Source organism: Topomyia yanbarensis, chromosome 2, assembly GCF_030247195.1.
Source record: "Topomyia yanbarensis strain Yona2022 chromosome 2, ASM3024719v1, whole genome shotgun sequence".
NCBI lineage: Eukaryota > Metazoa > Arthropoda > Insecta > Diptera > Culicidae > Topomyia > Topomyia yanbarensis.
Window position 1 is genome coordinate 418,210,632 of NC_080671.1, and position 26,114 is coordinate 418,236,745.

Below are 26,114 nucleotides of genomic sequence, written 5' to 3' on the forward strand. Positions count from 1 at the left end.
CTCTTTCTCATTGTGCGGTCAATAGAGGACTGCATCGAACTTCAGCGACATCTAGATGCTTTCTGTAACTGGTGTAATCGCAACTTGTTGGCTCTCAGTGTGTCCAAATGCTCTACAATATCTTTCACGCGCAGAAAAAATCAAATTCTCTGGAGCTACAACATCGCCGGTCAATTGCTAGAGAGAGAGTGTCAGTTATCAGAGACCTTGGTGTACTCCTGGACTCGCAACTGACATTCAGAAACCATTACTCTCACGTTATAGCACAGGGAAATAGAAACCTTGGCTTCATAATAAGAATAGCCAACGAGTTTATTGATCCATATTGTCTGCGGGCATTGTATTTTTCACTTGTTCGGTCTGTCCTGGAAGCTTCCACAGCCATTTGGTGTCCTTATACGAGCATTTGGACTAACAGAATTGAAGCAGTACAACCAAGATTCCTCCGCTTTGGTCTTAGAACTTTGCCGTGGCGTAACCCAACAGAGCTACCACCATACATTGATCGCTGTCGTCTGTTCGGTATGGAAACTCTGGCAAAAAGACGAAATACCCCGAGATGCCCCAAATATTCTCTCACAAATCAACTTCAACGTACCCCCCAGAAACCTTAGATCACGTAACTTTTTAAGACTCGACTTTCAGCGCACCGGTCAGAACGAACCCATAAGGGGGATGTGTAATGTTTTCAATAGTGTGTATGACTATTTCGATTTTTATGTTTCTAGTTGTTTTCAAGAATAGACTTAGGAGATTGACTTAGCTTATAAGATTATGTGAAAATATTTCTGTAATGTTATTAAAATGTTATATACCTTGTATGTAATTTTGTTAATTTGTAATGTCAGTTCATTGTTATTGTAGAAAAACATGCGAAAAGATTATGGGTTTTTACGCGCATTCGAGGTCTGCTTCTGAAGTGAACCTTGAAATGGGCTTTTCCCATACAACAACATTAAATTTCATGTAGACCAAAATGGGTCAGATGAAAAATGAAAATAAATAAGAAATAAATAAATAAAAGTAGTGTGGCAAGGCCTAGTTTTTTGTGTATATAGCTTCACACACCAAAAAATAATGAAATTTGAACGACATGTAAATCAATACGAATGTAAACAGACAAAGATTGAATCAAAAATTTGATTGAAAATTACGTTAAAAGCGATTGGAGCATCAAACAGCATACAATTTTACACTTTCATTCATATAATATTACATGTCATTCATTTTACAGCAGTATTCGAGTAAAAATACATTGAAGTGCATTGGTTTTGCGTTTAAAGAAACTGCAATTTTCAATCCTCGTGTAAAATTATAATAAAATTAGTTGAAGAAAGCACGACAAGTTGTGTGTATTTGTGGTGGAACTTAAATTTACATTTATATTCATGCTCCAAATATGTGCATGAAAATAAACTTGAAATTACAAAATATTTTTTTCATTATTAGGGGCTTTAGAATATCTGGTGCTGTATAAAAAAATGAGATATGAAACAAAGAAATAAAAACAATCCAAATTAACGCCCAACATTTCTTTCCGTGCGGCTTGGCCTGCGTCGGCTGCTGCATCGGCTGTTACCTTTCGTGCCCACCTTGCTCGGACCGATTATCCCGGAGTCAATCAGTGTCGGCGTTCGCTTCCCTCCGCCTCCATCACCACCTCCTCCTCCGCCACCATCTTCCGCTTGGCAAACTGCGATTACAAGCGTCGTCACGATCAACGCTGCGAAAGAGAAAAGAAGAAAAAACACAAATCAATACTCGATTAGATAATCCGTTTAACACCTGAGACCTGATTCAACGCTGAATTTAGGCCACTACCGAATGCACCTCGCGACGAGGGGTAAACGCCACTAACTTGCTGAAAACAGAAAAAAAACAACGCTGCAGGTGCCGGACCTCGAGGCCGGACTAACCGGCGCTCGGCTTAGCTCCTCGGTTATTGAAAAATATCAGCGATTATCTAATCGATCAAGCATGGCGTTTTTGCGTTTTTCCTTCGCACATCGACGCATATTTGCTGGCATAGCCTTTCTACGCTATCTACCTCATTATCCGCCTCACCACACTACCGGCTTACGGCGTCGTAAGCGTGCGAGGCGTTCATTCATGCCATTCATTCACATGCCCGCGAACGGAACCATGCGGAAATACTCCACTAAGCCTGGGCGTGGCTTGTCAGGCAACCGAGTCCACCGTACAAACGTACAAAGAAATTATTGGCAGCAGCAGCTCCAACGGAACGAAATAATTGCAGGGGTGAAACAAAACTGTCGGTAGTAGAATCACCGGAGCACAAAAAAAAACTATTGTTTACAAATAGTCCGTAAATGGCGTATAATGGTTGCGCTATCACAACAAATAAACCCTTGGCATTGCTACGCGGCCTACGTCGCCGCACCGGCAATGATACGCAGCGCGTTCAATGGCAATGCGATCAATTCGCGGATCAAAGCCCTATGGACAACGCGCTCACAGGCGCACGGAGTAGGCGCAGACAGGCCGTTTGGTGTGGCTTTTGTTATTCGCCCAAAGAAAGGAAGTCAGGCTCGGTAACGAGCTAGCTAGCTGACAGGGAGAAAGTGACTTATGCGACCCTGCCAGTCTGTCAGATTTGCACGATGGTTATGCAACTTTGTGGGTGTATCCGCCTGTAGCATGGACAAACGGAAAAAAATAGCGATTTTATTCATTTTTATTTGCTGTCGGCCTTTGTCCGCACTGAGTGCCTATCGCCGATGTCAGAGAGGGACAACCAGAAGGACCCTCTACATATCAGCCCATCAACACATGGACCGGGCCCAAAAGCTTTACTTCCCTTCCGAAGGAATATTTTTCGCCCCAAAAAAAACTTTTCGCCCCAGAAAATCTCGCCTGGGAATGAACTCAGACCTACTGGGAAGAGAAGCGATTACGCTTATCATTAAACCACTAGCGCCGTAAATTTGATCTGTACTAAAAGCAATATCTCTGCTTATTCCTAAAAAGCTCAACAATAAAAATAACTAGGGTGAAAATATAATTTTTTTTTTGTTTAGGCAAAGCGAAAATTCGGATTGAGTGCAGTTTTCTTCGTTGCTCTGAATTATTTATTCAAATGAGTCGGATGAATATAAGAACTAAGATGGATTCGTTACCTCTCCCATTATTCAGTGTCACGGTAAAATAATCAACACAGAAGTAAAAAAAATGTAAAAATGTACTCACACTAAAAAAGCTTGAAGAGTTTAAGCTCATGATCATTAAATTGCATTACCTTTCTCAGAATCCAAACTGATTCACCGAACCCTTCAAGGCCATTCATCAAACGAGAGTCATTGACCTTCAGAAACGTCTTCGTGGAACTGAAACATCCCGTTAAATCACGTTAATTAGGCAAGAGTAGAACCGGACGGACAATAGCTACAACACGACGACCGCTGCATCAAACAACCGAAAATCCAAAGAACCGGTTTTCTCTTCAACTGCGTCAGCGTCGGCTAAAATCGAGAGTTCCCTGCCATCAGATAATATGTATACCGCAGCATTGGCCCGGCGCAACCTTTGAAGCTGTTGTTTCGTGACGAACGATAATGACAGAATAGATACATGAGCCCAGGTAGAGGAAGGGGAAGGTGTGACTTTTCGAAGAAAATGTAAATAGCGAAAGAAAGCAAAAGTAAAGTTCCGTGTCAAGGTAACGGACGATGGATGGCCAGTCTGATGGAACGGTGGCGGTCATAATGCAATGGTGACGCAGTAGGCGAGGCGAGGCGCAGCATCATAAAAGCAGCTGATGATGATTTCATCTCCGTGCCAGCTAATGTATTTATGGATTTATTTGTTGCTGTTTGCATTTGTTCAAGGTAATATATCGCCGCAAAAAGGGGTTTCGTCGCCGGTGCCGCTGAAGTTAATTGGTCATAAATGATCGGAAGCTTTTTTAGATTGTTTCATCAGCCGGCGGTTTGTTATGATTATCCTCTCGGCTGTGAAGTAATATTTTTGAGATGGCTGCAGACCCGTTTGATTTTAAGAAGCCTAACAGGTCAATAATTTTGGATTATCTGAAACTGTAATCCAGAAACACTAGCTTGATATAACATTCCATTGCAGAACCTGACTTTCTTTTTCGACAGACTTCGCAGCCGATTCTTAGTGCACAGAACAATTACAGGATTAGTGCTACCAAGAACAAATAATAAGGACGTGAAACGTACGAAGAACGTCTCGAAAATCTACAATGAGGCTTCGGTCTCTTCAGAATTGACCGCACTCACCGCCTGATGGTGCCTTAAAACAGACAATCATCAACGCATGCTGTGAAGTTCTCATAGTTACTGTAGTAGCCTTAGTTACGTGTATTATTCAAAACAAGAAAATTTGGGCGGATGAACAAGAAATGGTAAGAACCCAATATTTGAAATTCTTTTTTGGACCGCTTTCAATATTTTCATATTTTACAGCAGGGTTGCCAAAATTAGATTTGTAATTTTGTCCTAAAAATCTTTTCATCTGTATTTACTTCTTGAAAAATCTGTGTCTATATCTGTATCGAATCAGTTGAGTCGTTTAACTTTTTGCTGGAATATCTATCGAAAATATTAATTCCTGTGGTTTAAATCAGTCAAGCAAGGACCTGTTTACATTTTCGTAAATATAAAACACTACAAACCGTTCTGATATTTTACATCCAGAAACTTGAACTTTATCGATGTGCACAATGAAAAAATAATTTTCTTCTTCATTTAATGACTTTTTTGATATATAATTATATACATTAATTCGACCAATGCAGTTGTCGACTTTTCGTACTTCAAACTGAGAATTTTCAAAGTCACAGAGCATTACAATTAACGTTTCTGGGAGTAGAATTCAGCCAGGCGTTTACTGGGTGCTAACCCGAGTATATTACATACCTTCACCTTTCTGAGTGAGCGACCACTCTCAAAAGTGGAGATATATTTTAATATGGAGAGCTAAGCTGAGAGACAGAGAAGAAGTATTACTGAAACTGAAAATAATATTTCTAAAAATAATTTTTGTAACATCATTTCTCAAAAATCTGTATATCTGTACTTATACACAAAAATCTGTATATATGTACATACAGATTCTTGGTATGAAAATGGCTGAAAAATCCGTAAAAATACAGATTATTCTGTATCTTTGGTAACACTGTTTTACAGGTTGTTCGGTTATAAGCTGAACACTGTCGAACATCAACGACCGTTGAAAACTATTTCCGGACTTTTAAGACGATGTTGGTCACCCCAACCGATAGATACACCTAATTCAAACCGATGAACAGATCGTCGCTGTTGTGGTATCTTATGACAAGCGCCATTTAGCACATTTCGAGAAAAACGATTTTTAAAGTTTGAGATTGAATATCTTGAAACTTATAAATGGTATAAACAATCCAAAGAAGACAATTGATGCTTCTATCTATTCTGCATTAGTCTCACAAATATTACGAAGATCGGTTGACTATGTTGCGAGTTTATACTATGAATGTAAACAAAAGTCGCACTCACACGTGTCGTAGGCGTGTATTGATGACAAAATTTATATGACGTGTCATAATCGTGCATGGAAAATTTTCCATAGAAAAAAATCATCAATTTTTAACTTTTATTCATATTTTTGCGTTCATATGGTCTATAAACAATCGGTGAAATGCATTTTGAAGGAAATGAGTCAGGGAATCTAGAAAAAGTTGTTATTTTTGATTACAGTGTTGCCAAGTATGCTTTATTTCCAGTTTAAAACTAAAACTGTGTTTTTCTCACAACTTGTGTAATTTTCTTTTGAAAATGTTTATGCCATTGCATTCCTCAGACATTTTCACACATAAAAACATTTAAAACTTCAATATAACTTGAGCAAATCTCTAGATACATACAGTGATTTGAAGCAAAAAACTCACAATTTCTCATCATGTTTCTCGCTATATCTAAGTAACCAAGTAGAATTTCAAAATTCTGAAAACGCCACTTTGTAGAGATTTTTCAAACAAGTAATCTGGCATATCTAACTCAGTTTACCCCAAAATGACGTTTGTCATAAGATAGCACAGCAGCGACGAGATGGAATGCAAGCGAAAAATGTCCAGTCAGATAAACTGCGCTTAGTCGTAACTGATTTGAAACAGCGCCCAAGTAGCAATTTTTGTTTCAGTAACTATTTCATAACCAGTTGGTAACAAAAAATAGGTGCTGTTGCAACTGACATCTAACTTCCTGCGCGACCCAAAAAGCGCTGTTTTAGGCCGATTTTCAACATAATTATGATTGAGCAAAACTGTAAAAACTAGTTCCCGTTTCGTTGCAATAGCGATTTGAGAATAACTAAATGAAATCATATTGTTGTCAATATGTTGAATGCAGATCGCAACAAGATTACTTAATGATACCTTTTTGTCGTTCACCTGAACTTTCAATCGCAACTGAAAAGTAACATATTTTCATGTAAATAGTTAAGATTATGTTACCAGTGGAAATGAAAATGAAGACAAAGTCAAAATACAAGTTGATTATTTAAATATGAACAGTACCGTCATTCTTCATATCAAAAATTGCCAATGAAGCCTCAAATTTTACTGCGCATCAGAGTCTATCGAGTGATATTTCATTCCACTTCTTGTTATTTCACGCGCTCTTGGTGAAACCAAATAATAAATAGTATTTAAAAAAAATTTCAAGGGGAAATCCGAATCATATTAGAAATTCAATGTTATTCAATAAAACACACACTAATCATAGATCAGGGACATAAATTGCTGTAACGGTAAACTTTTATAAATGTTCGCAAGCCGGTTGAGGTTTTATTTCCAATACAATAGAAAATGAAGCATTTAAGCAACATGGCTTTCAAGCCATCCAGGGCCAAATTTAGGATGTGATTTCGGTGAATACGAAACAATACGGTTTTCGACCAAATTTTTATCAATGAGCAAAGCTTTTAATTTGTAAACAACTATTATTCCAGCATACGTTTTGCCTCCATCGAACAATTTTCAGTTCACATCAAAATATACCTTTCCTTAATGTGACCCTGTACTATACTATTCTTGCTGAAAACGTTCTAGTCGTATTCTTGTCATACGCACGTATCAGGCACATGTCATGGTTATACCTTGAATCACAAACTCACACGTATTTATGAAAGGCATTCGCAACACTGAATTGACCAATTCATAACTAAAGTCCAGCAAAATAATAATTAAGTTGTATTTTTGTTTGCATTACGTTGCGAAAATTCACCGATGACACTTCATGCGCTACACTTCATATTATACAGGCGTCGAACTGTACGGTGGCGCCAACTAGCATTAATACCAATAGTTGAACTATTGGGTTATACTCCTATGCGAAGCACAGGAAAATATTATTTCAAGACACAATAAAAATAAAGTATTTCCACTAAAATAGGAGCTATTTTAAACCAACGGCAAATCAAATGTATTTATACTTGCGAATCTTTCAAAAATGAATGGATAGGGATAAGGACTCAATGGTTATAGGAACTGAAATTGGTAATAACGCAACCAGTGTTACACATATGTTTCGTTAGTGGACCACGAAATAACAAATTGAATAATAAATTTAGTCGCAACTTTGATATTTGTCCAAAAAATAGGAACTGAGAGTATTCGATTGCTGCAATATTTTTCTTCTTAGTAATACATTTATCGATAAAGGGTGCTTTCAACGTTTTATTTTTATTTTGGATTATTTGAAGGCTGAGTTGGCATGTGATCATCAATTTTTTCATTATTTCAGTTTTCGTTATCTTCTGAATCATTACAAATGGCAGTCCGTTGAACCAAGCTTTCCCTAGTTCACCAAGTTCCACCGTATTCAATTATGGCATCTAGCGCATCAGTTGTTGAGATTATGAGAGACATAAATTCGCGCAAGAGCAGGCGGTCAATCGACATTACTATTTATCAATATGATTCATCTTTCGAACTTGGTTTCAATTAATCGATGGTCGGCCGTATGACTTATTATACCACTAAAACTGAAACTAAAGGTGTTGCAAGCCTTGTACGGCAACATTTGGAAACAAGCAGTTCTCTACTTAATTTTTGACACAAAATTTATAGGATGCCACGGAGTTTCTGGGATATCTTCAAGCCACTCATCATACCGACAACATCGTTTTGTTTTTCATACCCATTTAACCAAAAATTAGCCTCGTCTAAAGAAGTAATTGTTTTATGTAAAATATCAAAATTCGAGAACGTAGTTCAAGCGTAGCGTAGCGGACTTTTTGTTGGGAAAAGCTTACTCAAGTGAACGAATGGGGAGTGGGTCTAAAAATGCTGGAATTTTGTCTGCACGGTTTGTTGACGGTCCCTTTTCGGGTGGCGTTATCAAGAAACTTTTGCATTCATAGACAAAATGTCATTCAGCAAAACAATTACAAACAAAAATATTTTGAAAATTAACATATCATGGACTAGTATTTTCAGACGCTTCACATATTAAACAAGGAATTTTCTAAAGAGTATTACTCCTAAGATCACGTTATTTTGTTTTCGGAAGGTACTCTAGGGCCCATATTATTGGCTCGAATCAAAACTCGTCGAAATGTCAATTGACGATAGGGTCATCCGGAGTGTTCATTTGTGTTTACATTTTGCTAGCGTTGCCATTTTTATTTTGTGTCCACCACCCAATGTGGCTACGCCACATCGCTTTTGCGCGTGCTGCCCGACTTCGCTACCGCTCAGTCGGACTTAAACTAGGGATAGCCCCTATGTTTGAGTAAGCCGGGCAAACGAATGAATCACAGGCACAGACTAACAGACATAACAGTCAAAAACAAAGCTTCGCCCGCTTCAACGGTCATTTTAAATACATTTGTAGTTGGGACTGTGGCCACATTTGAAATTATGGCGCCACTGACATATGAACAAGCATATGGGGGATAGACCACTAGTGAAAAATTGTTCCCAAACCAGAGGGGTAACCCACCAGTGAATGAGTGTTTGGGACTGAATAAAAGGTGGAGCTAGTGTTCTGGGAAAATTGTCGGATCGATGTTTTTTGAGGGAATTCCCTCATAGTGTTATGTCTGTTAGTCTGTGTCACAGGTTCGCTTGCTTCCGACGGCGGGTCGGTGGCCACCTCGCCCGGCAGATCCTCAGCGGCTTGGCGCCGCTTCTGTTCCTAGGCCTCGGATATGCGGCTAAGCCGCATCGGAATTGTACCCCTTAAACGTTCTAACTAGAATCGGTTGTATCACCGGAGCCGGAATACGACTTAGAACCAGCCAGCATTCCGGCTGAGCTTAACTGGGAAGTTTAGTAAAATTTCATCTGGAAATAAAAATTTTCTGGCAACGCTCCAGCACCCCGTTGAATTCTAACGATTTCACCACCTGGGCGCCAGGTTGACGATATGAAATGAACTTTGTTTACTTTCGACAAGCTTTGATTCGAGCCAACAACATCCAGCCAGATTTTCTTGAAAATTGAAGCAACAATTTTTCAGGCCTTTGTTTGATTTGGACTCTTTAACATATGAATGCAGAGTTGCCATTGTGCCAGAAAGATCTGCACAGATATACTTTTATAAGTTCATTAGATAGAAAGGAAAAATCCTTTTACTACGTCAGATGTATAAATAATGTAATTTCTAAAGCACAACTTACCAAATACACGAGTTAGTTAAGTTAATGTCGTGCCCTATCGAGAGAATATATTGATTCCAGCATATTTTGTGAGAGAATATCGCGTATACCCCTTTAAGATATCACATGCAAATATTTCATAAATAGTTTTAAAGTTTATGTTAACCAGAATATTAAGCACCCAATTTCGCCAGATAATTTAGTCTTGATTTTGTAATATTCAGTCTAAAAAGAGTTGGTAATCACAGCATAATTGGTATGTAAGTAATGTATCTGCCTGTAAAAAAATTCAAATTAACTCGCGATATGAGATGCAATGAAATTGGAATTAAGTGATATATCGTGATCAAACATCTGCATATATAAGCAATATTTTCCTCGTACAAAGTAGCGAATTATATCACGTAATGACATCCGCAAGTATATTGCGGTTATGCAAAATAATTTGGTTAAATATATGATAAAAGAAGAATGTCATCGCCAAAAATCGACATTTCAGATAAGTAGAAGATACATTAGAGAAGAGAGTGCCGCTTGACGACTAAGAAGTTCAAGGTTCGAGTCTGGATGGAAGACTAAATATGTCGGATGTAAGAGGAACAAATGCAAAAATAATGTGTGCACAGCTTCCAAGTTAAAGACAAAAGAGCACCACGCCATGGGTTTTGGAACTAATTTAGTTTTTTTTTTGTTTTTTGGCACTGAAAAGAAATACGGTGTAAATCGTATAAAACATCGAAAAACATCGTAATTATAACTGACACACATCGCATATATTGCTAAAGTAATTCGTTTATAATGTTCCTTTGTATCGCAAATATGAGATTTTAAAATCACAATGAGTATTTGAATTACTCGACATGTAGTAATTCGCATAAACTTATTTTTTACATCTTATATGGTAGAACTTTTTTTCATAATGCATATATATCGCCTCCACTTTTGCACTCATATCGCGCATTTGAAGCACCTTGTGCGATTTAATGTTCACGCATTAATGTACGCACAATGCGATCATAGATTGTGATATAAGTGTAAAATGGTTGTCTGGGTGCCAATAGTGGACAATATATTCGAAAACTGTTTGATTGGCAATAAGAAATCTGGACCTGCGAATGGAAGTAATTCTATGACCATTTCAAATCTGTAGCCTCTGCATTATTACGATTGTGATGGTTTATATGGGAAATTCCTATGTATCCTTTCCAACAAACCTATAACTCCGGAACCAAAAGTCAGAATCGACTAAAATTCAATAGCAGTCAATGGGATTACTGCATCTTTCATTTGAAATCAAGTTTGTAAAGCGAATCGATCAAGAATTCGATGGGAAATAGGTGTGATAATCGCTTAAGAACTTGGTGAGTTCCCCGGGGCATCAAGAACCGTCATAAGTGGACAGTGTGGTCAAAACTACTTTGATTGATCTCTAGTGATCTAGTTCGCAAATACAAGCAATGTTACCATAAAACGGGGTATCTTTGATCACCGGGGTAAGTTTGATCAAATGAGACTTTTTTCAGTAACGTACGATAAGATGATTCCTTTTAACAAAATCATTGAGACAAAATACAAACTACATTCTAAACATGTTCAGCATCTTCCGGCAACGATAATTTCGTCATTTAATGAACCTTTTATAAACACAAATTCAAATTGAAAATGATACAACTTTCATGCATCGTTTCATTCTGTTCAAACAATTCCTTGTATATTAATGAAATCAATAAACTTCAACTGAACTGATCACTTTTTAGAAACCGTAAATATTTTCGTCGAATATTTTTTTTTGTTGTAAAAATCCAAGAATTTTATTTTATTTTTTTAAAAGCTCGATAAAAGTCAGCTGTATCCTTCTGGGCAATTTTATTCTCTCTTGAGACGTCACAATATCAAGCCAAGAAATTTACACAACATTTGAAACGTTATTTCTCATTTCGATACACATATTTTGCTGATCAAAGTTACCCCGAAAACTACAAATGAAAATTTACAACAAATTTATTTTATTTTTATAATAAAACGAAATAAATTACCAAACAATTTGGACGTTTTCAATCTATGAGTACCAGTACTTGTTTAAAAAATGCAAACAGTTACATCTACCTGAATTAAAGAAAGTTATTCGAAAATCTGTTGAAAAATTAATCAATGTGACCCCGTTTTACGGTACATCCATTTTCATATGAATTACATTACATTACATTACATTACAATTAAAAGGAATTTTATCTGCCTATAACTTTTATGAGCAAGAAAAGATGTCTCCACATGAGCGCCGTCAGAGTCAAAGTCTTTCTGAGCCAAGAGAGCATAATGGTTTGTCGTAGAGAGTGAGACAGCTCATTTTAGAATTTCCGCAAATAAGTACTTAGAGCGTCATTTAAGGGAATGCTTCAGATTACTCGGGCGCCAATTGAACGCGGGACCTGGTAATAGATCATGCGAACTTTCCCTGTAACAGGTATACTTTTCAGCATTTCAAGTGCAAGAGTCATACTCATGATTTTCTGCACAATTGTCACACCGAGCCCCCTAAAGCTACGTAGTAGTCCTTCATAAAAGACATGTCGGCAGCAACGTCATTTGCTTGTTTTAGACGGAATATTACAGCTTATCTGAACATTCAAGATATCTGTCATTGCTGGATATTTTTGCGTCATTTTTTTCCGAAATATTCAGAATAATTGGTGGATTATCTTTGATCCGAAGGAAGACCATATATCGTCCGAGTGTATGATTTGAAACGGGAAGTCGGAGTCTTTGATGACGGGCCTATTTTACCATCAGCTGGGTCTTGTAAGGAGAGTTTATTCATACACGGGCCAGAGCCAAACGCAAAAAGAAAACTTCAAGAATACAGAGAAGAGATAGAAACTAGGGGACAATATAATAAAATGAAAAGCAAGTCAGAAGTGATGCAAATCTTCTTTTCTTAGCAACTGACATGAAAAATTTGTAAAAACCTTGATCAGCAACAGATCATAAAAGCTTCTTGTTTCTGTTGCGACGAAATGATTTCAACCTCTTACGCTGGCGATGGCGGTTTAAGGGATGATCATGTGTGCGAGTGTCTCTACGGTAGGTGACAGTAAGATCAGATGATAATAATAATGCCGGTTGTCACGGTAAAGATAGATACGTCTACCTTTATCAGGACACATGTTAGTGAACTCGGGTGATTCGTAGTTATTCTGCCTAAGCTCGACCCTCATTAACAGAAGGCAAAGATTAAGCCCATACGATATTAAGCCTGTTCTAATGACCCTGCCACGTCTAGTTTTCCGATCTGTTTACTTCACATCCTTGCTCTCACTTGAGTACTATGGCTCTAAGTTTCATAACTTTCCCTACCCAGTAATCTCTAGCCAATTGAATGTCGTTAAAATGTAAAAAAGATAATAATAAGAATAGGAGGAAGAAGCAACAAACTGAAAGTGAGAGGTGAACTTAGCATACAATTTATTAACTATATCTCAACTTTTATATTCTATACCTGAACCTAAAGATCCGGCAAAGCCGAAGACATTTTTTGGAGTTCGAGGAGCAGGCAATAGGACTTATCATAACCAAGGACAGATAAATTGTAAGTCATGAAACTATTTTGGAATTAATGCAGCCTAAAATACAACGATGAGAAAAATTTATATTTGTAGCTTTAGCTAATTGATAAGAAACAATTCACCGTGTTTAAATAACTGCTGAAAGAACTTCTGTTAAATTCGTCCGATTGCAACCTACTCTCCCGAACAGTTTCATTTGCATGTGCCAAAAAGATGGGTGAGTATTGTCTGGGACATACTAGAATGTCGAGACGGAACTTGGACTGGGAATTAAACTCTAGCGATATGCACTGTTTAGAGATTACTCTTAAAAAGGTTTGTTCTAACCCGAGAAAGAGGCTAAGGTTAAAACATTTATAATCGAAACAAAATAAAAGTGTTCCATTTCTATGTACTCACTTAATTGTTCTTCGGAAGTCTAAATGAAAAAGAAAGCCATAGTAAACAACTAAGGGACGCAATACTGAGACTCCGCCAAGCGCGCCAGAAGACCACGCTGAGGCTCTATATCTAGGTACCCTATACCATCCATCCTAAATCTAGCCCAATAAAGGAGTGATGTACCCTGTTCTAATTAATGCTAGGATTAAGAGTTTTTCTTTTCATACCACCAACCAAGTTTGATAGGCATTTAGCGCCCCCACCAATTTGTATTTCTGAGCGAACCCTGATTAAGCTGATGACAGTCGAAACGCAAATTACATCACTAAGTTAGTTGTAGGTGTTAACGCGCGAATGTGGCAACAATTTTCCTCCAGCAAAGTGTTTCATATGTTTCATAATTATTTAATCTTGTCAGGATAATATTTCGAATCTGTTGGAATTGTATTGTATGAACATTATATTTATTCGCCGATACACATTTTATCATTGAACAAGTGCTCCACTGCTCGAATAGAGGTTCTAATTTTGAGGCCCCTGAAGTACACTACGGCCGTACGTTGCTGAAAAAACTCATGATATCCACTAAAGATGCATATGTACTTAGCATACGTAGCTTGAGCTTGAGCTTGTGCGACCCTTGGCTGCTACTCCGTTATCGATGTGGACTAGCTGAAGTTGCACAGGGTTTTTTAGATAATTATGCTTGGGAGTAGCGAAACATCTTTCAATGTGCAACTTCTGGTAATTATAAAGTGTTTATTGATCAATACCGGAGTCGGCCAGGCCCGAACGTAGATCGCGGAAGGAAAGGGAAGGAATGGTTAGTCCGATACTTGCTTTGCTACTGCGCACTCTACAAGTAGCACGGGAGGAGGATATTTGTTAGTAATAGGATTTTCGATTGATTGACACCGGTGTAGTGGAGTGCACTGTAACTGCACCGTTTTTGCACTTACTAGCAGAAGTGCAGAAAACTGGGTATGTTCCATTGACAGTTCTGCTAGAAAATGCAAAACCAGTGCACTCAACTACACCGCTGTCAATCAATCGAAAACCCCATAAGTATAGAAGTTAGATTCTACTTCTTCTTTACCGACGCTAGAGAGCTGACTCCACTAACTGGACTAGACATCGATCCATCAACTCATGGACAGGGGTCCAACGGCTTTACTTCCCTTCCGAAGGAAGACGTGACCACAGATTTTTTCACCTCAGAAAAATCTCAACGACCTCGGCTGGAATTGATCCCAGGCCAACTGTAATGAGTGGCGGTCACGCTTACCACTCAAACCACCGGTGCCGTGATGTCAGTTTAACGTGCTAGTTTTCGTAGTTGATAGTTTAGTGGTTTATTACTATGGAAGTCTATAGTCATAAATAGTAGGGATGTTGATTGAATCACGCTCACATATTTAAATAGTAGATTCTACAGTAATACAGAAATCTGCCGGAATTCTCATCTGTTAGATTCTGCGAAAAAAAAAATCAGAATCCTGGATCGAATTACCTCAGAATCCATATCGGCACTCCGAAAGAATACTGATTTAAATTATGTCAAAAAATGGAAAGAATTCAACCAAAATCCTGAGTAAGATTCCAATTTCCTGAAATTGCATTTACAGGTGGTAATAAAACAAATTTACGGAAGCTTACGATTAATATTTAACTCGATGTTCTGATGGAGAACAGAAAAAATGTTACTCCATCGCAAATGTTCCAATGAAATATCATTATTGGGACGAATATCATTGCTTTGAATATCCTTCGATCTTTCCATGAATTCGAATACTCGGAAACCAGTTCGAACTTAAACAACCAAACACAGACTCATCTGATCCGCGGCAATTCTCAAGGAAAGTGGAATCCCCATCGCTTACATAAGCACCCATACGCCCGAGACGGTGCGTAATTTCTGAAGGCCTTCTTTACGATTACGACGGCACACGTCAACACGGACACGACGGTAATCGCCAATGACCCACATGCAGGCCACCGACCGTCACAGCACACACACACACCGAAACACATTCGCCGGCTAGGTGCATCGCGACAGTCCCACGAATCGATTGGTAGATGCGCGCGCGCACCGTCCGTCCTCTTCGCCATCCTGACAGCCGAGTGCCGGCGCCTCAATGCATTCCCTTCGAGTTGAGCTCCGGTGTGCCGATATACCCCAGTCTCCATCCGAAGAAGTGGATTATGCAATGTAGTTGAGTAACTTTGGCAGGAGGCATTATTCACCACTGTCACGTCGTGTCCGGATTGTCGCAGCTTATTCACCGCGCACGCGATTGGCTAATTGGTTGAAATTCAGTGGTCTCTTCTGGAAGACCTTGCAGTTAGCGCTTACTTACGCGATCTTGCTGTGGATTAGGATTTCCCCACCTGGTAGCAGTAGGCACTGGCTACTTCAAACTGTCAGTTTACCTTCTTCCCACCCTTATGCGAATAGAGTCGTCACCTTTGTTCCATTTTGTTTGCAAGTCAACTGAGTGTAAAGACGCCATCAAATCTTGGGCAAAAAGCGAAAGTTTGATTGCAATTTAAATCAAATGACGAAGTTAGTCACCGCACCGTCGTCTGTCCGCGGGGTGTTTGTTGATAATCGCGCAAATGCTAAGATGATTTTGTGATTCGTTTGCAATTTCAACCTACCTACAAAACAAACCCAGTATGCTAAAGAGGTTGCAGTTCGTCCCAAGCAGTAAAGAGACATTCATTTGAGGTTTCGCAGTAAATGGAAACAATAAACAATGAAGTAGAGAGTGGAGCTTGAGATCATATCCGGAAGAATTTGGGTGTGGAGAAATTGGTCTCTTTGTCTGCAGAGAAGACATGGATGCTTTCAGATTAAGATAGTTGTAATGAGCTAGTTATGTAAATAATCTTTGCTTATATTACACTAAGTGCGGCAGCGTTCATCAGATCAGATCTTGAATCTCATTTGCAAATGTGGGCGCATTTGTCTATAAAAACGGTAAAATTGCGTCTTTCGCTTTCGGAGTCAAACGAACGACTTCGGAGTTTAAGGCAAGGGCGGGTCGATGGTGCTTTCTGGCGTTCATTGTACGATCGGCAGTAACGTTAACGGAATCGTAAGCCGCGTCGTTTTCTGGGGGATAATAGGAGAATATCTCACCGATATCCAGTTCCAATAGCAGCAGGTTGAAGACCAGGCCGTCATGCTAGTAGGCAGGTATATTTTTCAACTGTCTTCAAATTTAATAAAAAATGTCCTCATATGAAGTGTTCTAAACGACCAAGATTCGGAATCGGTTGAAGAAATTTTGAGACTGAAATAAACCAGATTTCCGAAAAAATTGCCTTCGAAATACAAAAAAATCTCCTCACAACAATTCAAATGTATTCAAAATGAAGACATGTCTCTAAGCGAAGTGGTGAACCCGACAACTATCAAGAAATCTTATAAGTTGGGAACTGGCATTCCCACGCCACCCGACTAAATCGCTCCATTAAGACACCCAGAAAATCATGAATATTATAAGCATAGTATAACTGATAAAATTTTATCAATCACTTAAATGTTGTCAAATAATTGTGATAATCGGCACCAATACTTTTATTTTCGCTCCTCTGTCCTTGAATCTTTTATATCGTGCTATGAGTTCTTTGAAGGAACTAATTTTTTTCTGTGTGGGTATTTGAATACAATTAGAGATGTAGTTCTATCGCGTACTCTCACCAAAACATAAAATAAAAATGTAACGAAAACCGTAACCCCATTACTAGTGCTGATAACTACCTGACCACATGGAAAAAAATATTCCCAACATCGTAAATAAAGTGCCATGAATTCTGAAACAATCTCGTTTTATGTTACTGAAAGAGGACCATGAACAAAAATCATGTGTTTTATAATTATGATCAATTCCACTTCAGCCGCGTAACGCTTTGATTAGTGCGGATATTTGTTTTTGTTTTGTGAACTTTAGTAACGATTTCCGCCATGTAGTTATTAAATCGATTTTCTGTACGTGAACTTTATGAACATTATTCATAAACATAAAGGTTGACTCATGATGTTATTCATAGATTTAGGAACATTAATTCACAAAATCAAACAGCCTTGAAATTTTCTCGTGAACTTTTTCACGAATTTCGGAATTTTATTCATGAATCTATTCAGTCATCGTGGCTAATTCATGATTCCTAATATATTAGTTATGATCCAATATACGTGCTCGAGAAATAGTTCACAAATCACCAAATATTATTCATGTATTCGTGAACTGGTTCATGATTCCTTGTATAATAGTCACGATTGACCATTCGTGCTCGTAAAGTATTATTCATGTATTCATGAACTGGTTCATGAAATGTAGTACACGTGAAATAGTTCACAAACCATCAAATATTATTCATGTATTCGTGACCTGGTTCACATAATAACGAATGGATGCTTTGATTGATGAATTAATATATATTTCCTCTGCACTCAAGCATTCGATTCTGTATGAAATTTCAGTCAGTTGGGAGATGAATGAATCAGAGAGACGTTGAAACTGAACGTTGGTTTCGGTAAATTGAACCAGAATTAGGCAACTGAATTTGAAATTTCACGCTTCTGCTGTTTGTGAAATATTTCACGAAATCATAGAATATTATGCATATATTCGTGAACTGATTCATGATTCCTAGTATAGTAATTACGATTTACCATTTGTGCTCGTGAAATAGTTCGCGAAATCAAGAAACATTATTCATGTATTCGTGAACTCCTTCATGATTCCTAGTGTAATAGTCGCGATTTACTATTCGTGCTTGTGAAATAGTTTATGAAATTATAAAATACTAGCTAATACCCATCGCGCGTTGCTGCGATTTGCAACGAAATATGAGGAAAACACAATTTGTTCTGTAGCGCCATCTGGTGGGCAGATAATCCCCAACTAATAGCTTACAAACACGCTCCATAACAAAAGCCTACTGTGTATAAATTTTTATGGAAATCGGTTAAGCCGTTTGGGAGTCTATAAATCATATACATACAAACTTTGACTTTTATATATATAGATAGATAGATATATGTATTAATGAACTGGTTCATGATTTCTAGTACAATAGACATGACCATTCGTGCACGTGAAATAGTTCACAAAATCGTGAAACGTTTTTCATGGAGTCGTGAACTAGTGCAATAGTTCTAGTACATGATTTACGATCTATTTTGCGTGCTTGTGATATTTAGAAGATGTTCCAAATAATTTTCAATTTCATGCAAAATTTGGAGTCATATTCTTAGCAGCATCTTTATTCCATGCATTATTCTATGAAATGTCATATATGTTCAGCTGCTAGTGACCCGTAATAGGCACGAGTAGTAGATATAAGCATTTATTATTAGAATCTAGAACATCGTTATTCATTTGATAAGGTGATGTCTGGTCAGAAAAAGAAAATTGTGCTGAGCACCAAAAGTACCACTTATAGCTCACAGAACAGGATACCGCGAGTCAATCATACTTTCATGCTCCTGTTAATATTTTCACGTTTCTTCGAGTAATAAACCGATAATACCCAAGAAATAACAGATCGCGAAAAGGCGAAGAGAAATTACAAATATCTTAATAAAACTGAACATGCGTCATGCGTTTCAATGAATCTATTATAGGCATCATAATTCTGCAATTCGGTTGTACCCCATTAGCCGTAAGGTTAAGCACGAACAGGTTAAAATTAAGGGTGGTTGGCATTAAGACATGAGACATAATGGACGATTGGCATAATGGACATTGAGCATAAATTATCGTATTTCCGTAAAACTCATATTTCGGCGGTGACGGTGTCGAGTGGTAAGAGCGTGAATCCTTGCATTTTTTGATCCCGCAAAACTACGTAGGAAACTGGCAAAACTCGATCAACATTTTATTCTGCTGTATAAGCTTGAAATTAAATATGCAGCCCGAACTCTTTTTTCTTCTAATTTATTTGACATGGCTCAATGCACTAGCACAACTGAGCCGTGGATCGTTCGTGTTTTACAAGATGTAAAAATAAAAAATAACTAAGTTACTGCCTGTCCATCGTGTCTTGTTGACGCAGCTCTGCTGCTGCGTCTCGAGCGTGTTGCCCTCTTGCGTCCGTCTACCTTTCCTAGTGTTGTCATTCTCGTCCAGGTCATCAATACTGCTTTCATGCTGTTCATTGTTGGAAGTTCTTGTTTGTTTCCTGTTCTTAAGGGTCGCTGTTATAAATCCGTCTTTATCGGTGGGGTTGGTTTGGAGGTATTTGATGCAATCGTTGTTTCTTCTTTTTGTTAAAGCAGTTTGTTTATTGGTATTGGACCCGATCATTATTAATTTAGTGTTTGTTACTCCCCGATTAGCAACCGGTTGTAGTTTATCATACGACGTCTGTGCCTATAACAGATGAACATTCCCTGCGCAAGGTTTTCCGTGGTGTAGCGCGCTGATCACAGAATTCTTACGTAGGAATCGGTCCTGGATACGTGACTAATGTTCGCTGACTGTTTGTGACACCTTGGTATAATTTGAATTGGATGGTCAGGTTTTCGTCGTCCGCATTCTCACTGGGGAAAGTTCCTCCAAGTATCTTCCTTAATATTATCCACTTCTCCGTATTTTGATATAGGTTGTTTGGTAGCGGCAGGATTAGTACGCGGTGCCAGGTCATGTAGCTTAACTTCAATAGTGTCATTGTCTATGTATGTTGGGATGCTGTAAAAATGTTATTGCATTCTACAACGTGTTTCAAGTTGTTCCGCGTAGCAAATGATTCTGCTTGGTTAATGTTTTTAAACATAATCAGTACCTCATGACGTAGAATTACACAACATTAACTTCTGCTATGTTGAACTTCATGTCCACCTTCGCGAATCGATGGTATTAGCGGACATTTCGAAAAGTCAACAGCAACACAGTTGCACCGAATCGGGGAATAAACTAAACTTTGCATTGTCACTCATTGTTTGTTCACGTTTCACACACTAGATAGAGGGAACGCAATTTTGCGTTGACTAATAGACAAAGTAGCACACGGGTAGATTTAATAGACCTTTCTCGTCCGACCTAACCCCCTTTTTTCTTATTTTTATTCAAAAGACTACACATTTTTAAGAATATTTCCGCTGAAATGAGACTTTTTAGAGCTATCGTGATTTTTTAATGATTTTTTTAAATTTGAAAAATGCAAGAATGTTGAGTATTTTTTTCACCTTTGCAAGAATGGTGGGACTCAAAATATGTGTTTGGGCAGCACTGTTTTGTATATTTTTGCTTGGCTTCCTGGCAACGCGGCAAATGAAGTGGTGAGTCGCGGTACAAAGTTCATTGGTTATGTAAACAAACTAAAGTGAACCTCTCGGTGGAGAACGTTGCATGGTAATGTTTAACCTCACTTTTTTGACAGTTCAAAGAGATTGTTTACATGATCTTGGAATTTTTGTTGATTCGATCATAGTATGAGAAACTTGGTTTGGTTCGCTACCACTTTCCCAACAAGGTCGTTCAGCTGTATTTTTAATTGATGTCGGCATCATACATTGTTCCGTTAAATTTAACATTTTTACTTTTCTTGTACATGATTCATTGAAGAAGCAAGGAATTTCTAGCCAAACATTTGAAAAAGGCCTACTGCCAAATGCAAACAAATCGAATTTTGATGTTCTCTATTAAAATCCTGGGACAGAACCTGTGGATAGCTGTTTTCTTTTTCTTTTTTCTGTTCATTTTATCTCTTGTCTTGCATAGCCACTCTTTCTTCCTCACATATTTTAAATGGACTGGCCACATTTGACAGTCCCCCCTGACTGCATTTGACGGTTCCCTTTGGCTGCATTTGACAGCTCCCCCTGGCTACAATTGACATTAGGTTTTTTCGTATCCACATGTTCCGTCCCAGTTAAAAACTATCTACCTGGCCATGTACATAAACATAACGCAACAATGGATTATGAAGAATTTTGATAATGATTTTATAACAAATTATAAAAGAGCCCGGCTGATATAAAAGTCCTAACTAGCAATACACTTATTATAAAATGATTATGAAGGATTATTGTAACTGATTCCAAAAGGATTATAAAGGCAGTGAAATACGTACTCAATGAATTAAGGGGTGTGTCTGATGTAAACAATATGCGCAATCAAACTAAATAAAACAGTATTCAATTTTTAAATAGAATTATAATGAATTCGACCAAAACTTCCTTTGCCTTTTTCTCATTTTCAAATGTTTGGGTAGAATTTAGATTATTTTATCGTTGTTGCGATCAATTTCGTTTGGTTTGTTTTGTTCACAATGTTAGTCGCAGAGCATTTTGGTGATCTATGGCAATTGATGACCTTTACACCCCATACTAGGTCCGCTCCTGTTGCAGCTGTTTCACCCTGTCCGGCACCGAGTCAACCGATGGTCCAACCTGCGCCGCACTCGTCTGTCGCTATGTCAATGGCAGGGACTAGGATTAAAGGCCAAAATTTCAGCTACGGTTGGTGGTGTTGCTGCAATCGGTTTGCCTTCGGCCACGTTGGACATTCGGCTAACGGGAATATTCAGCGATTCCGATTCGAAGGAAGCAGCGCCAGTAGCAGACTGCTTAGGTTCAGCAATATGCTCCGGTATCGAACGAAGCTAACACTCCGACAGGACGAAGGTTTCAACGAGGGGCTCAGGCATAAGTAGCAGAGTCCTTGCACTTCCTGCTTGTCGAGTGAACAATTCCGACGAAACCACTGCCGCTCTCGCCAAGTTAGATCACCGTAATAAGTGCGACGTCAGCGGTATAGTGCCAGGATTAGTCGAGAACAGTGCCAGGACTGACTTGCCAACAGCTACAAGATTAAATAGCAATGCGTTTTTAAAGTGACCATAGTATAACGTAGAGGCTTTAGCCAGATGATTTATTCAGCAGAATAAGATAGCAAAATTACCCAAAACATAAGACCTGGCTGCCGAAGTGAATACACACACATCATCACCTACAGAGGCAAGCAATATTGGAACGCAGCGAAATTCCTCACAATGAATTGATCTCGTTAGGTGAAATTCCAGGAAGTACAATTTTCATAGCACAATTTAGTCGACCGAAATTGTAGTCCTCAGTCGAGAGAAAGACTGATAGAGTAGCAGCAGCTAGGAATTTTCTTTCGAAAGCTAGCAGCGGTTTCGCGTATCCTGCGCTAAGTAGAGAGCGTTAAGACAGATCTCCGAAACATGTCAAGTGCTATCAGATGAGAAAAAACGTCGCATCTATGTCCAGTACGACAAGGACGGTTTGCTGACCAACGGTTCCGTCCGGTACCACCATAACACACGGCACCGGTGACACATATATATTCACAACATACTAATTACTTATCCTTCCGAAAATGTAAATAAATTGACTATGCAATTTATCATTCGCTGCCTAGTTATTTCCTGCCAATTTGAACAAGACAGCATTTGCAGAAAGCTTTATTGCGGTGCAAAAATGATGGCAACTCGGGATATAATATAAATTTACATATAATTTCTCCTCCCTGATATTCTTCCAGAATGTATAATGCTCTGCATTCTTATCACTCCTATCAAATCCTTCTTACTCCTTATCGTCAGTGCCGAGCACTGTTTTGCATTTGCCGGCTAAATCAACGACAATGTGATAATCGTCAATCGACGAAACTTTTGCTGTAATGGAACTTGAACACGAATAATAAATAATTGTTCCATTCGAAAGCGATAACCTTGTTGTCCTCATGTTTGCAGCTATCATACGCTGGTAGGCATTCTGACCAATGGAGACGTTTTTCGGTATGGGCATTGCGCGATCATTTCAACAACTTATCATCGACCGAATTCGTTACCTATAAAGTTCAGGTAAACTTCACCACCTAAAAATGAGTAAGAAATCGGATCATCTTGTTAGGACTTAACCCACGAGCAAACAAACAAATGTGTACAAATCCTTATCCATCATCCAGAGAGCAATCGTTTTATAGCCCAATGCTTGATCTTACGATTCAGCATATGCCACCGGGTTTTGCATCCAGCGCCGATTGGTCAATGTATGAACCAGGGGTGACATTACGCATCTCGAAACGAAAGGTTTATTGTATTCAAGCTTGTGTGAAAAGGTCGATTCGAATTGGTTGCATAATGTGGCACCAGGTTCCCATTGTTCCAATCCTCATCCCTCTTGAGTTGATAGTCTTTCAAAGAGCATCGAAAGTATTCAAGTAATGTAAATTTTAAAAGTCCATGTAAACAAGTCTTAGGTAAACAAGCACACTGAACTGTCAGAAAAGTGAGGTTATACATCTTCATGCAATGCTCTATGTTTTTGACAGGTATATGAATGAATCATTTCAGCATCAGTGATGCCAGGTCTATTTAAACAATAGCCTGCAGTGAAAATATAAAAGTCTGCAGATTGCTACAAAAATCTTCAATAAATTTGACATAGAAATGTAGTATATGTATATTTTAAATGATCAAAAATGTTAAAGGCGTGTGTATAAATTGGCTGGCATAGGCTTTGTTCTGCTAAATATTTGTAATCTGCAAAACATCTGCAGTGAAAATGCAAAATATGCAGATTTACTAATATATATGCAGATCTGGCATCCTTTTATTATTCCCCACAGGAAATTCATCCAAATGGTGTAAAAATACGGGGAAGCAAGGCAAGATAGGTATTCAGAATATGGGGTTAAATAAGCAGCTTGCACTATTTTTGATTTTTTCAATAGTTAGAGGTACCAAATCATCGCGGCAATCAGCAGTAACGAATTGGGGATAAAAAAGGAAGCATCCTATCATATAAAATTTTTTGACGAGAAAGGTCTATTGCGCGTCCTGCTATTACAACGGAGCGATTTTTAGTTTCTGAGCTGGGTAAGAGGTGAAACCAATGCATTGCACCTATAGTGATATCAATATCTTTCCCAAGTAGCACGCTTTGTTACTGTATAGTATTTGTAACTCTCTTGATTACAACTATGTTATGGAAAAAGCGCACACTGTTTGTATGTTGTGCAACATGTTCCTAATTGCAGCAAAATAATGAAAACAATAGCTGTGCCATTTGTCGAGCACTGGGTAGTTGGACAGTTCTGTTTTAGGGTGGAATGGCAAACAAAGAGGCATTTGCAACTTGTTAGACTGTTTGCGCTAGTTAGTAAAGTTTCTGATTAGTTTCACAACAGTTATTGATGTTTGAATACTTAACACTATTGGCCAGCTCTATAGTTACATAGTTGCACAATCAGTTTAAAAACCCGTGGAAATTCTTTTCAAACATATCCAACAATAAAAAATATTGTGTAGCAGTTGTGTAACATTTAAAACTTTCAACAAGTTGCAATTGCTACTTGGGTTGGTTTGGCTCTAAGAGACAATAGCGATAACGGAACTGAGGAGATAATGTGAACTTGCTTGTAAAAACGAAGCGAATCGTTTCATTATTTAGTTCGTTTATTTGATAGGGACATGCGCCTTAGCTTGGTAGTGCCAAATTCATTTTTTTTTACATTTTGGGATATATCTTAAAACTAGAAGGTTACAATGTTGAAAAGTAGAAATGCAATGCTGTATACAACAGTGGGGTACAATAGTTTTTTAGAATTTTTTTTGCAAGTATCTTAAAACTAGGAATTCAGTTTGATATACATAAGGGGGAACATTAGAAAAAAAATGGCAGCTATCTTAAAACTTAGAATACAGTTTGATATGCGAGAAGGAGAACAAGTTTTTATGAGAAATTTAACAGCTATGTTAAAATTTTGAATGCGATTTAATACACAAGGTGGGAAAGAATAGTTTTTTTTTTATAACAACAATACACAGCTATCTTAGTTTGAATACAGAATGCAAATGTGGTTTATTTTCAACATCGGTGTTGCAGCAGTTATATCAGGGATAGAAGAGAGTAGGCGGACATGGGAGCAGGTAAAAAGATCAAACTTGCCACATTCCGGCAAACGAGAGATCAGCGACACGACATAGAGCCTCAGGCTACCCAGACGTTAGGACCCGGGTTAATGGGTGGGATTCATCGGACCTGCGGATAATCGGGTCGCTCTCGTTTCAAATTGCGCGGTAAGGGCGACGGCGGTCACATAGTGGCATTCTGGTGCTGATCGGCTCCACAACGCAGGACAGGGAACTTATAAAAACCGAGAAAAAAAGGGAGGGGCTAAATTGGGATATTTATAGTTTTTATGAAAATATAAATAAAGGAGATTTACCAGCTTATCTAGAACTGGGACATTGGGTGGTCTACCTCGGGCCCGTAGGGAATCCTTTAACTGAGACCTGGGTTCACAATACCTGGCGCATACCCAGACAACGTGCTCAATGTCGTGATAGCCCTCATCACAAGCGACTAGACTACTCTCCGCAAGCCCAATACGCCGCAAATGCGCATCCAAGGTGTAGTGGTTGGACATAAGTCGGGACATTGCACGTATGAAATCTCGACCCACATCCATCCCCCTGAACCAAGGCTTCGTTGATACCTTCGGGATAATGGAATGTAGCCATCGTCCAAGTTCATCATTGCTCCACGAGATTTGCCAACTGTTGAGT

At 38.4% G+C, this 26,114-nt stretch overlaps 1 protein-coding gene across 2 annotated transcripts in view; it reads right to left on the reverse strand.

Annotated features, from left to right (window-relative positions):
• The window catches only part of LOC131685201 (proclotting enzyme), an 88,296-nt gene that overhangs the window by 20,558 nt on the left and 41,624 nt on the right, over window positions 1-26,114 (reverse strand). For both annotated transcript variants that reach the window (XM_058968753.1, XM_058968752.1), the window contains exon 2: window positions 1,580-1,723. In XM_058968753.1, coding sequence (XP_058824736.1) covers window positions 1,580-1,723 — 144 coding nt within the window. The remainder of the gene's footprint in view (window positions 1-1,579; window positions 1,724-26,114) is intronic.